The sequence below is a fragment of the Salvia hispanica genome, chromosome 2, assembly GCF_029641045.1.
Source record: "Salvia hispanica isolate PSC_SH4W2 chromosome 2, Shi_PSC_v1, whole genome shotgun sequence".
Classification (NCBI taxonomy): Eukaryota; Viridiplantae; Streptophyta; class Magnoliopsida; order Lamiales; family Lamiaceae; genus Salvia; species Salvia hispanica.
In genome coordinates, this window is record NC_142693.1 from 17,511,234 (window position 1) to 17,524,449 (window position 13,216).

At 39.8% G+C, this 13,216-nt stretch overlaps 3 protein-coding genes and 1 pseudogene across 4 annotated transcripts; 1 reads left to right on the forward strand and 3 right to left on the reverse strand.

The window, feature by feature from the left end:
• Positions 1-35: 35 nt before the first annotated feature.
• Positions 36-1,401, reverse strand: LOC125201050 (ATP synthase gamma chain, chloroplastic). Its single transcript, XM_048098935.2, has one exon. The coding sequence runs from the start codon at positions 1,302-1,304 to the stop codon at positions 204-206; it is 1,101 nt and encodes a 366-aa protein (XP_047954892.1). The 5' UTR covers positions 1,305-1,401; the 3' UTR covers positions 36-203.
• A 2,572-nt stretch (positions 1,402-3,973) lies between these two features.
• LOC125201051 (ATP synthase gamma chain, chloroplastic) lies at positions 3,974-5,303 on the reverse strand. The gene has a single exon (XM_048098936.2). The coding sequence runs from the start codon at positions 5,217-5,219 to the stop codon at positions 4,119-4,121; it is 1,101 nt and encodes a 366-aa protein (XP_047954893.1). The 5' UTR covers positions 5,220-5,303; the 3' UTR covers positions 3,974-4,118.
• Positions 5,304-5,504: 201 nt separating this feature from the next.
• Positions 5,505-8,105, reverse strand: LOC125201048 (Pentatricopeptide repeat (PPR) superfamily protein). 2 transcript variants are annotated; one of them, XM_048098931.1, is made up of 2 exons: positions 7,989-8,105; positions 5,505-7,568 (listed from the first exon to the last, which is right to left on the reverse strand). In XM_048098931.1, the coding sequence occupies exon 2, from the start codon at positions 7,530-7,532 to the stop codon at positions 5,589-5,591; it is 1,944 nt and encodes a 647-aa protein (XP_047954888.1). In that variant the 5' UTR covers positions 7,533-7,568; positions 7,989-8,105; the 3' UTR covers positions 5,505-5,588. The 2 variants fall into 2 exon arrangements, with proteins under 2 accessions (XP_047954888.1, XP_047954889.1); XM_048098932.2 differs by having other exon boundaries at positions 5,505-7,563; positions 7,989-8,075.
• Positions 8,106-10,102: 1,997 nt separating this feature from the next.
• On the forward strand, positions 10,103-10,579 carry LOC125187968 (peroxidase 42 pseudogene; annotated as a pseudogene).
• The last annotated feature ends 2,637 nt before the right edge of the window (positions 10,580-13,216 follow it).

The window sequence follows — 13,216 nt, forward strand, 5'->3', positions numbered from 1 at the left end:
AGGAAAGCATACAATCAAACAGAGGGAAGAAGAAGTGAAAAAATGACATTGTACATGAAATGTGAGTAAGATGGCTTATGGTTACAACACAGAATGGTGTTTCTCTTGTTTAAGAAGGCGGCGGAGAATTACAGGGAGTTTGTATTGCTGAATAATAGTATTATAGCGCAATCGAAAATGGAGATTGGAGAAAGACGTGGAGCTCAGGATAAGGCGTTGGCTCCGGCAACAATCTCCAAAATCTCTCCGGTGATCTTGGCCTGACGCCTCCTGTTGTAAACTCTTGACAGATTCTTCTTCAACTCGGATGCATTATCAGAGGCACTGCTCATGGCACTCATCCTGGCAGCAAGCTCACTCGCTAGCGACTCCTGCAACGATCTCAAGATCTGACTGTTCAAGTAGAGTGGCAGCAACGCATCCAGAATCTGCACAGGATCCTGCTCGAATTGCAGAATTGGGGAGAAATCAGTGGTTTTAGTCCTCACAATATCTCTCTCCACTGTCAGCTTCCCTTCCTTGGTTGTGAGCCTGAAGAACTCATCCTCCGCAGCATCAACGCAGACTCCATTGATATCGCAGATCTCTCCCTTGGGCGAGAGCGGGAGCAACGTGTGAATCACAGGATCCGACTTCACCAAGGAGACAAACTTGGTGTAGAGAAGCTCGACCTTGTCCACCTCCTCACTCACGAACAGCGAGAACACATCATCCGCGATCGCCTGCGCCTCCTTGGCCGTCGGGAGATTGCTGCCTTCCAGGAACTTATCGACTGGGATGTAAGGCCTGCGGAGGAAGTAGGAGTTCCCTTTCTTCCCAACGCTGATCACGGTGTAGTCAAGGCCGAGCGCCTTAAGCTCCTTGATCCGCAAGTCAGCCTTCTTGATGATGGCATTGTTGAACCCACCACAGAGACCGCGATCGCCCGTGACCACCACGAGGGCGACCTTCTTGACAGGCCGGACCTTGGTGAGGGGGATGTCGATGTCGTCCGTGAGGAGCTGCTCGTTGATGTTGTACAAGACTTCAACGAGGGTCTCGGAGAAGGGGCGGGCATTCACCACGGCCTCTTGAGCTCTCCGGACCTTGGCGGCCGCAACGAGCTTCATTGCCTCGGTGATCTTCTGCGTGTTCTTGACGGAATCAATGCGGTCGCGGAGATCGCGGAGGCTGCACTGGATTTGGGTGGTGGAGGATCTGCATGGAGGTGTGGAGGAGTTGGAGCTCGGGAGCTGGAACGGGGCGATGAAGGAGCGAGAGGAGAGCTTCGACAGAGAAGGCATTGTAAGGTTGGAGGAAGACATGCTTATGTTGAAGCTCTGCGGCTATGGAGGGAAGTGAGTGAGAGATTCTGGTTGTAGCCTTATCTCTGTGAGGGTTGATTTTTTCAGTTGAGAGTTGTCCATTGAAATGAGAGGCTGAGGGATACCTATTTGAAGATAAGGGATTTTACAAAATAATGATATGTGGGCACCAACAAAATCTCATATTTTCTTAATACCTTTCATATCTAAATAAATACTCCCTCCGTCCCATATTTGGAGTCACTTATTGTTATGGTTCGCATTTTAAGAAAGAGTTGAAGTGTGTAATAAATAAAGTGAGATGATGGAGTTGGTTGAATGTGAGTCCCTTTTAATTTTGATTTTTGTTTTGATTTATTTTAATGTAGATAATGACATTTTTATGTAATTTTAATGAAGAATGGGGTAAAATTGTATGACCAAATATGGAAAATTCTAAAAGTAACTCTTAAAATTTTACGAACTTTTATGGCAAAAAATGACTCTTAATCTGGGACGGAGGGAGCACTACCGATTGCTAGCCCAAGAATATACCAAAGCACAATCTCAAGTTGCCCACTAATCAAAATGGGCCAGAAATAATTAATTATCCTAATATGCTATTTTGGTTTGGTTCTCAGTAATTGCCCTATTCACTTTTATGATTCATTTTTATCAACAAAGATACCAAATTTCTTAAAACCTGTACCAATTAACTACTCTTATGAAATAATTAATGAGGATCACAACGAGTGGTTCATAATACTTTTTAGGAATCAACTATGGTCAAAATTAAAAAAGGAAACACTACACATACTTGGATGAAAAGAATATTTCATGTTATTTTATGCTTTACAGCGTAATACCTCATGGACTATCATTTCACCCGCTCAAATAGTGGAGAACTATCATAATCAATTGACGAACAATGGCATCATACATTGCCCTATCCGCTTGCACTCCATGGAGTAACAAATAGTCGTGCATTTAAACGACTTCATCAAAATTGCTATTAATCCTATAATGGGGAATAATTGATGAATTATGAAATAAAAAAAATAATTTTAATAAAAAATAAATCTCAGAGGATGACATATGATAACTTTTGAGGGACAGAAGAGTCCATGAGGCGCACCCCAAAATTAAAACTTGAAAAATTCGCTGCGCCACTTCACTGACCGCCACTATTTTCCCGCTTCTCGCTTCACTACTATAAAACCCTCTCTTCCTCCCACAATTCATTTCCCAATTCCCATCAATTTCTCTCAATCTACAATCTCACTCTAGGGTTTCCAGATTTACATCACCATGAAATCCAGAGTTGGCTCATCATCGGCGGCGCCGGCGTATTACAAGTATCTCAAGCCGGGAGAGCTTGTTCAACTCAGATACTCGAAGATCAACGCCAGATCCAAACAAATCAGCGCTCAGGCTCTGCTCGCGCTGTACCGACTCGGATCTGATTCCGATTCGTCGCTTCCGCAGCCGCGGTCAACTGGTTTGGCCATGGAAGCAGTTCCGTGTTTCAATTTGAGGACCAAGGGTTTCCCGAGGTGCTTTATGCGCAAAAAGCTTCTGGCTGTGGCGCCGGTTTTTACTGAGACCTAGCCGTAAACCGTCTTTCCCTGCTGTAATTTATTTTTCTACTGCATATACAATGCTGTTTTGTTAGGGCTGTCTTGGTATTAGGTGTTTTTCATATTCTATTTGTAATTGACCACACACAAGTGTAGACGAATATCAGATGAATAAAACGATATACAAATTTTTTATTTTGCTCTCACATGCGAAATTATTGCTCCGGTTTTGGAAATTAATCGAAATATTAGTCCAGTATTGATAAAACTCTCTGGAATCAAAGGTAGATCTGCTAGTTGCTGGTGATTAATTAATTTGTTATGAATTAATCAGTTAGAATCGGTATTAATCTGCTACTTTGTGGATTTGATTCTTGTTTTGCAATCGATATAGTTAATATAAATTTATTTCTGTTTGTTGGATTTGGTTCTTGTTTTGCAATCAATTACTTAATATTATGATGCAGCCCGTATTCAGTTGCAATTACTCCACCATGGCTGTGATATATGCATTAAACGGTCTGTTTCTTTTTTTGCTCCATGAATTTATTTAGAGTTCCAAATCTACGGCTGGATTTTTGACACTTTTCTTTGATGGTTCAATCAATTTAACTTTACTAAACATACGTTTACAATTCACTTATCACTGGTTTGATAGGGTAGTTTCTAGTATATAGCATACACGCATTAAACACTTTGTTTCTTAATTGCTCCTTGAATGAATTTACAGATTAGGAACTTCCTAATCTACCACTGGAATTTTGACACTTTTTTTATTGTTCAGTCAATACAACTTTACTGAACTTGCATTTGCAATTCAATTCTTGCTGGTTTAGTATTTGCAATTCAATTCTTGTTGGTTTGATAAGAGTAGTTTACTATCCCTTCAATGGTGGAACTAGTTCTTACAATATAAGATCTAATGAAGGGTACATGGGAATATGTACAATCTAGTTTAGGACATGAAGAGCCAATACTTAAATTTAGATATTTGTATATACCTTGTTAGTTATTCCCATAATTTGGATATGAGAGTTGAATGAAATGCTCCTATAATGCTTTAGATTTGAGTTATGTGTTTGAAAAGCATACAATCATAAAACAGGGGAGAAGTGAAAAAATGGCATTGTACATGAAATGTGAGTAACATGGCTTATGGTTACAAAATAGAATGGTGTTTCTCCTGCTTGAGTATATTGCTGAAAAATATTAGTATTACAACACAATCGAAATCCGAGATACAAGAAAGATGTGGAGCTCAGGATAAGGCGTTGGCTCCGGCAACAATCTCCAAAATCTCTCCGGTGATCTTGGCCTGACGCCTCCTGTTGTAAACTCTTGACAGATTCTTCTTCAACTCGGATGCATTATCAGAGGCACTGCTCATGGCACTCATCCTGGCAGCAAGCTCACTCGCTAGCGACTCCTGCAACGATCTCAAGATCTGACTGTTCAAGTAGAGTGGCAGCAACGCATCCAGAATCTGCACAGGATCCTGCTCGAATTGCAGAATTGGGGAGAAATCAGTGGTTTTAGTCCTCACAATATCTCTCTCCACTGTCAGCTTCCCTTCCTTGGTTGTGAGCCTGAAGAACTCATCCTCCGCAGCATCAACGCAGACTCCATTGATATCGCAGATCTCTCCCTTGGGCGAGAGCGGGAGCAACGTGTGAATCACAGGATCCGACTTCACCAAGGAGACAAACTTGGTGTAGAGAAGCTCGACCTTGTCCACCTCCTCACTCACGAACAGCGAGAACACATCATCCGCGATCGCCTGCGCCTCCTTGGCCGTCGGGAGATTGCTGCCTTCCAGGAACTTATCGACTGGGATGTAAGGCCTGCGGAGGAAGTAGGAGTTCCCTTTCTTCCCAACGCTGATCACGGTGTAGTCAAGGCCGAGCGCCTTAAGCTCCTTGATCCGCAAGTCAGCCTTCTTGATGATGGCATTGTTGAACCCACCACAGAGACCGCGATCGCCCGTGACCACCACGAGGGCGACCTTCTTGACAGGCCGGACCTTGGTGAGGGGGATGTCGATGTCGTCCGTGAGGAGCTGCTCGTTGATGTTGTACAAGACTTCAACGAGGGTCTCGGAGAAGGGGCGGGCATTCACCACGGCCTCTTGAGCTCTCCGGACCTTGGCGGCCGCGACGAGCTTCATGGCCTCGGTGATCTTCTGCGTGTTCTTGACAGAATCAATGCGGTCGCGGAGATCGCGGAGGCTGCACTGGATTTGGGTGGTGGATGATCTGCATGGAGGTGTGGAGGAGTTGGAGCTCGGGAGCTGGAACGGGGCGATGAAGGAGCGAGAGGAGAGCTTCGACAGAGATGGCATAGTCAGATTGGAGGAAGACATGCTTATGCTGAAGCTCTGCGGCTATGGAGGGAAGTGAGTGAGAGATTCTTGTTGCTGCCTTATCTCTCTCTGTGTGGGTGGATTTTTTCAGTTGAGAGTTGTCCATTGAAATGAGAGGCTGAGAGAGACTCATTTCAAGATAAGGATTTTACGAAATATACATGATATGTGGGCACCAGCAAATGCCATAATTTTCACAATAGTTTTCATATCTAAATAAAAAACCAATTGCTTAGTTGCTTTTTAGAAATGAAATATGGTCGAAAGTAAATAAACCAGACAACAGAATACAAAGCAGGAATCATTTCCATATATGAAAGGTGGATAAAAATAATACTGATACTAATGTATGCTTTACATCGAAATATCTCACGAGCTATCATGACGGACAATGGCTTCATACGTCGCCTTATCCGTGTGCACCCCATGGAGTAACAAATAGTCGTGCATCTTGACAACTTCATCAAAACTGCTTTTATTGCTGAGGTTTGTGAGCAGAGTGGTATAGGTAATAGAATCAGGGGTTAAGCCCTGATGGAGCATGAGACTCAAAATCTGGCCGGCATGATCAAACAATCCGAATCTGCATAGGCAGTTAATCATGATATTATATGTGACCGTGTTCACCAAGAAGCCCATTCTTCTCATACTCGTGAACAAATCAAACGCTTCCTTGAGTCTCCCTGTACGACAGTGGGAACTCAACAACGTGTTGAAGCTTATGGTATCAAACATATTCAGCGCCTTCATCTCATCTAGCAAAGACATGGAGATGTCCATAGATTCTTCATTGCAAAAACCATTCAAAATGGAATTGAGGATTACCAAATTCGGCTTGTACACCTTAACCATGTCTGTGTATGCCTCAATGGCGCTTTCCATTTTGCTTGCTTTGCAGTATCCATCAATCATAGCACTATATGTGACCGTGTCTGGTAGGAAGCCTCGAACAAACATTCTGCAGAGGAGTTGCTCTGCTCCAGATATATCATTGCTTCTGCAAAGATAGTTCATGAGAATACTGTGAGAGAAAGCATCTTCAACAAGGTTCATATCTATTATCCAGTTCTGAACTTTTAGAGCTTCATTGACATGACCATTCCTGCATAATCCATTTATCATCATAGAATGCGTGACTTCATCAGGGTCTACGCGATTCTCCATCATGTTTGATAGTAACAGTGAAACTCCACTGATATCTCCTTCCATCCATAGCCAGTGGATTAATGAAGTATAAACGACAGCATCCGGAATCATACTATTTTCAACCATTCTATCACACAGCCTGTATCCCTCCTCCAAGCACCCCTTTCTCGAATACCCATCAATCACTGTGGCATAAGTTCGTACATCAGGCTTCACACCCTTCTCGATCATTTTATCTAAAATATCTTCAGCCATTTCAGGATTACCTTGCTTGCAATAACCATTGACGAGAGAGTTGTATGTAACAACATTAGCAGAGACGCACCCCCTTGACATTTTTCCAATATTCTCAATAACCTTCTGCGCTACGTCAAGGTCATCAGCCCTAGAAGCTCCATCAATAAGCATATTGAATCCCACTACATTAGGCAAAACTCCAGCCTTTATCATCCTATAAAAAACTGACAAAGCCTCCGATAGGTGGCCTTCTTTACAAAGCGCATAAATTAGCAGATTATAAGTATTCACACTCTCATAATACTCATAAGAAACCATTTTTCTGTACATTTCCCAAAAGCCAGCAACATCACCTATCTTCAATAGGTGGCCCAAAAAATTGTTCCAAGCATGAATCGACACACGAATGCCTCCTATCCTCGATTTCTTGATAACCTCGTACGCATCCTGAGTTGCCCCAATCTGTGTGCAAGCCCTAACCAATGCATCAGAAACAGCCCTACTCGGAGATACTCCAGCAGAGCTATGAATCAATGCTTCTAAAACCTCCAAAGGTGAATAGCCTTTGGATATCATCAATTCTTTCATCAAGCACAACGCATCATCAAAGTTCTTACGTTCTACCATCACATGAATCAGAATACAACACGATTCTAGTGAGCACGAAACAGTGTCTACTCCCCCCACTTGCTGGTAGAACTCTAAAAGTAGACACGGAGAGCTGCGGAGCTCTTGAAAAATGCGCGTGAGTAAAGTAGTTGTGAGACTTGAAGAAACTTGGTCCAAGAATTTCCATTTCTTCTGGCTTATGTTCACACAAATAGCCTTGAAAATAATATCTTCAGCACCAGGTGGTGTGAATTTCTTACAAAAATGCAGGCCCCTGACTAGAACACTTCTCCCTTTTGATTTGAATAGGGTAAATAACATAGAAAGAGTGAGCTGCAGATCATAGCATGACCTATCCTATTCCAAAAAAGAAAACCTCATCAAAATCAGGCAATACAAAATTGCTTGGAACATAAAAATAAATGAAGAACACAAAATGAACCAAATGATATTAAAAATTGGAAGATTAGGAGATTCACAAATTATCCAGCCCAGTAGTGAGAAATAGGGGGTTCGGAAAAACTTAGAAAAATTGAAAATTCAGTTTGAACTCATAATATTTGGAGAAGTCCCAAATTACTACACGAATTCAAGAAAATAATCTACCAGATAAGTTTGAGCATCACGTAAAGCCAATTACTTCGAAATACCCCCAATTCAAGCCATAAATTCTCGGCCCCCCTCGCAAGCTCAATTCATGAATAACTTTCTCCTACTTCAATCTTTCTAATCAATCCTACAATACAAGAGAGTAAGATGTAATATCAAAATTATTACCAATTTTGAGGCGTGAACGGCGCTGGAGAGCCGGAGAGCTTGGTTTCACGGTGAGGGAGAAGGAAACCGATGAGTGTGGCGCGAGTAATTGAGAAAATATTGATGTGAAGGGATTTGTTTAAAATTTTCTACATGGGCTTTTCTATTTTCTCTCATTTCTTATGATTATAATTTCATCAAGGCCCAATCATGATTAACAGAGGTGGCCCAAAACTTCTTTTTAAAATTTTCTACATAATGATTTATTTATACATAATAAATGGGCAAATGATTTTTTTTTTGTTCAAATTATGGTCGCATAACTTAAAAAAAAATACTCCCTCTATTTGCGAATAAGAATTTTATTTTTTCATTTTGGTCTGTCCGTGAATATGTGTCCCGGTTGATTATTACTATAAATGGTAAAAAGGTCTCGCATTCCACCAAATCACTCTACTCACATATCATTTAAAACTAATATATACACGTGAGACTTATATTCCACTAATTTTTTACCACCCACTTTTCTTAACATTTCTTAAAATCTATGCTGGAATGAAACGAGACTCCTATTCGCGTACGAAGGGAGTAGCTCATTACTCTCTTCGTCCCACTACAATTGATAAATTTCACTCAAATACAAGATTTAAGAAAATGATATTTATTGTATTAAGTGGAGAGAGAAAAAAATGAAGAAGGAATATAGAGAAAAGTATAAGAGAATAAAGTACGAAAGAATAAATATATTATTTTTTGTTAAACGTAAAAACTAATAGGAGTAATCTATACTGGAACAACAAAAATAAAAATGCTATCAATCACTTGCCGTTGGACGGAAATGGTACTATATCATAGAGTATATATTTTCTCATACTAAAATCAATATATTATTATTTTATTTTTTGATAAAAATAGGCTCAAACTAAAAGATGGTGAGCAAGAGTTCAACAACACCATTAAAAAAAACAAATCTGCCAACATTTTGCACCCATTCTAGAAGTGAAAAACGACTCATAGCTAAAAGTCTAAAACGAAATTTACTTTGACTCATTTCCGACTCCTAAAAGTAAGATTCTAAGCTGAATATCATCTTCTTTCTATATTGTAATTTAACGCCAATCGCCTTTTAACATAGGCATGGGCCGGGCTGAGCCTTAACCGGGCCTTGACCAGGTGAATGTGTGACTAAACTTGTAAATTGTTTAATAGTATTAATACAGCAACGCTAACCAATTGAAGTAAAAAAATTAGTTATTCCTGTTCGGAATCCATGCGAAACAGGAGAATAAAAAATATAATGACTATATTTTTAAAAGTAAATAAACAGATAAACATAAGGATGAAGGATCACATGGCTTCTTCTAAACAAAATTAATTAATAAAATAAAGTTCCAAGTTGACATTTGATTTGTTACGTGTGAGCAAGTAAGTGGGAAAAAATAAAATAAAATCATAGGCATTTACTAATGTTAAAATATAACAAGAATTATGAAATTATTAATAATACAGGCCATATGATCTTTATGTTTATCAATAAATTACATGATTATTTTATTTGCATAAAATACCTGAAAAAACTAATAAACTGGAAATTTACCACCTTGATTGAAAATTCTTTATAGTACTACTATATTTTATTAAGAAAGAGACCGTTTCAATCATAAAGAGGCATTCTAAACCGTTTTAATTTCATTTAAAAATTTTTACATCATCAAAATGACATCATTTTAATTTCACCTTAAATTTGATTGCCACATCACAATTGATTTGGAGAAAAATCTAACTTTTATAAAATTCAAACAAATCAAAAGTTTTTGTACTTATAGATTGAAAAAATGATCATGTGCAAAACTAGAATATACAAAAACACTATTCTAGAAAACATAGCTCTATCTGCATGTGTTTGTTCATATGGTAACTTTAAAGAAGCTCAATTAATTAAGAAACATGATTCCATATGGAGATCATTTATTCATGGTACTACCAATTAGTTTTAAGTTGATAAAGTCTAAGCAATATATAGAAAATTGTTATGAGATGGAGAAGTAAATATTGTTAAAAAAGGCCAAAATTTAGATTTAGGGCTTTCTCCATTTAAAGAATAATGCAAACAACCCCTTGAATGTGACACAACAATGTGTTCCATTTGCAAAGCTCTCTTCATCCTCACAGTGCTCTACTTCTCCTCACTCTCCGCTTTCGCAGTAGACGAAGCAACTTATGTTTCCGAGCTTTCTTTCGAATACTACAAAGGCTTTTGCCCTCACGCGGAAAACATCATCAGAGAGCAAGTCCAGCTTCTCTACAATCGCCACCACGCGCACACTGCTTTCTCCTGGCTCAGAAACGTCTTCCATCATTGCGTTTTCGAGGAATGCACAAAGAGACATCTTTCTACATCTTCAATTGTATATTTTTTGATGATCTTTAATTTTTTGTTGTGTGTGTTTTTTCATATATAGTCATGTGATGCATTAATGTTGCTTGAGTCAACGAGGAGGGAGATGTCCGAGAAGGAGGAGGCAGACGGGAGCTATGAGATGAGGAGTTTTAGGTATGTCGAGAACATTATCCGGGAAGCCATAGAGAGGGATTGTCCCGATGGTCTGTGAGGAACGGCCAGTGTAATCTTGCAAACGAGCTAATTTATCGACTAAAAATATCCATGTCAGTGTGTGATATGTCACCTCTTTTGTTTGGATGTTTTGGTAAGATAAGAACAAGGATGTTGGCATGTTTGATTTTTTTGTGTCGTATATGATAGAAATCTCTAGGGTTTCATCAGGAGACGATATTGTTGTCTATGTTGGAAAAATATAGGATATATGTAGGAGGAGTAATTTAGTTTGGAGGAAATATTTGAGAGGAGAATGGGTGGAATATGTGAGAAATGATTTAGGAGATGTTTTGATGTGGGGAAGAAAGGAACACTCAATTTCTCAAACTTTCTCAACTCACTCAACTTCTCAACTTCTTCAACTTGTTCAAAATGTTACAACTCTCCCCTATTTATAGGGCTTCACTTCATATTCTAGAATTCTCTACTAGAATCTATAATATTTTATATCTAGATTTTTTCTACATAAAAATCTAGATATTTTCTTAACATTCTAGGAAATTCTACTAAAATATCTAAATATTTTAATACATCATAATTCCAGAGAATTCTACAAAATATCTATAATCTAGAGAATTCTCTTAAAATATCTAGATATTTTAATACATACTAATATCTAGATAATTCTACTACAAAATCAAGTTTAATTATTTATTCCAACACCCCCCCTTAAATTTGATTTGTCATTCCGAGCAACATCCTGATCTTGATAAAGTCTTCGTACTTGAGGGGCTTTGTGAAAATATCAGCAACTTGATCTTGCGATTTCACATACTCGACTCGGATCTCCTGATTTGCAACACAGTCTCTGATGTAGTGGTAGCGGGTGTCGATGTGCTTGCTTCGGTTGTGGAACACTGGATTTTTGGATAGCGCAATCGCCGACTTGTTATCCACACAAATAGTTGTTGGCTCCTTTTGTGGCCACCCGAGCTCCGATAATAAACTTCTGAGCCATACTGCATGACAAACACTGAAGGTGGCTGCCACATATTCGGCTTCGCATGTTGATAATGTGACAATGGGCTGCTTCTTAGACATCCAAGTGAAGGCAGTGTCTCCCATGTAAAACATATATCCACTTGTACTCTTTCGGTCATCATTGTCTCCAGCCCAATCACTATCACTGTAGCCAACAAGTCTATAATCATTAGCAGCTGAATATAATAGGCCATAGTCGATCGTACCTTTGAGATATCGGAGTATTCTCTTTGCTGCCTTGAAGTGGGTAGTGGTTGGATTCTCCATGTAGCGACTTACGAGTCCTGTAGCGTACAATATATCTGGCCTTGTGCAAGTTAAGTACCGTAGGCTTCCAACCAAGCTCTTGTATAGCGTCGGATCCACCTTTTCTTCTTTATCGTTCTTTGATAGCTTGATCACGCATTCCACCGGTGTATTGATTGGTTTGCAATCCTCCATTTTGAACTTCTTCAGGATCTCCTTTGCGTAGTGTTCTTGTGTGATGAATATTCCATCTTCTCGTTGCTTTACCTCTACTCCGAGATAGTATGCCATCAGCCCGATGTCTGTCATCTCAAATTCTTTAGTCATGGCCTTCTTGAATTCCTCGAACATTTTTGGATTGTTTCCTGTAAAAATGAGATCATCCACATACAAGCACACTATTAAGATATCATTTCCTTTACTTTTCACATAGAGCGCGTGCTCATGTGGGCATTTGGTGAAGCCGTTATCTTCAAGATATTTGTCGATCCTGGTATTCCACGCTCTCGGTGCTTGCTTTAGCCCGTACAAGGCTTTCTTCAACCTCAACACTTTGTCTTCTTGACCTTTCACCACATAACCATCAGGTTGCTTGATGTAGACTTCTTTATCAAGAAATCCATTCAAGAAAGCCGACTTTACATCCATTTGATAAATCTTCCATCTATTCTGGGCTGCAAGAGATAATATTAGTCTAATAGTTTCTAAGCGAACGACAGGAGCAAATACCTCGTCATAGTCGATTCCAGCTCTTTGGCTATATCCTTTTGCGACGATTCTCGCTTTATATCTTTCAACTTCACCATTGGAATTCTTCTTGATTTTATACACCCACTTGACTCCAATGGCCTTGTGTCCCTTTGGTAGTGACACCAGCTCCCACGTGTCATTCTTCTCGATGGCTTTGATCTCTTCCTCCATTGCGACTCGCCAATTTTCACTTGTTGTAGCTTCTTCAAAGCTAACTGGTTCACAATCAGCAAAAAGGCAAAGTAAGGTGAGATCTTCTAACCTTTCTGTGTCGTCATACACTCCATCCAAACTTCGTGTGCGTTCTATGGCTCTTTCATTCAAGAAAGATGGTGGCGAGTCTCTGACAGCTGATGTGGGAGATGTATGTGGAGTTGTTTGTTCTTGGTGCTCCTCTCCGGTCTGCTCACCTGCTCTTTGCTCTCCAAATGGTGGTATGAAGGTGAAGTCATTGTCTGAGCCGAAATCCCATACTCCTTCTTCATCGAACTCCACATCTCGGCTAATCATGGTTTTCTGTGAAGTTGGATCATATAACTTATAGCCTTTAGTGTTAGAGTCGTACCCGACGAAGATGAATGGCTTGCTTTTGTCATCGAGTTTGCTCCTCGTCTGATCTGGTACATGTGCATAGGCTTTGCTCCCAAACACTCTC

Excerpts from the sequence above, each read along its gene's own strand:
- LOC125201050 (XM_048098935.2), bottom strand. The coding sequence starts at position 1,304 with ATGTCTTCCTCCAACCTTACAATGCCTTCTCTGTCGAAGCTCTCCTCT.
- LOC125201051 (XM_048098936.2), bottom strand. The coding sequence starts at position 5,219 with ATGTCTTCCTCCAATCTGACTATGCCATCTCTGTCGAAGCTCTCCTCT.
- LOC125201048 (XM_048098931.1), bottom strand. The coding sequence starts at position 7,532 with ATGTTATTTACCCTATTCAAATCAAAAGGGAGAAGTGTTCTAGTCAGG.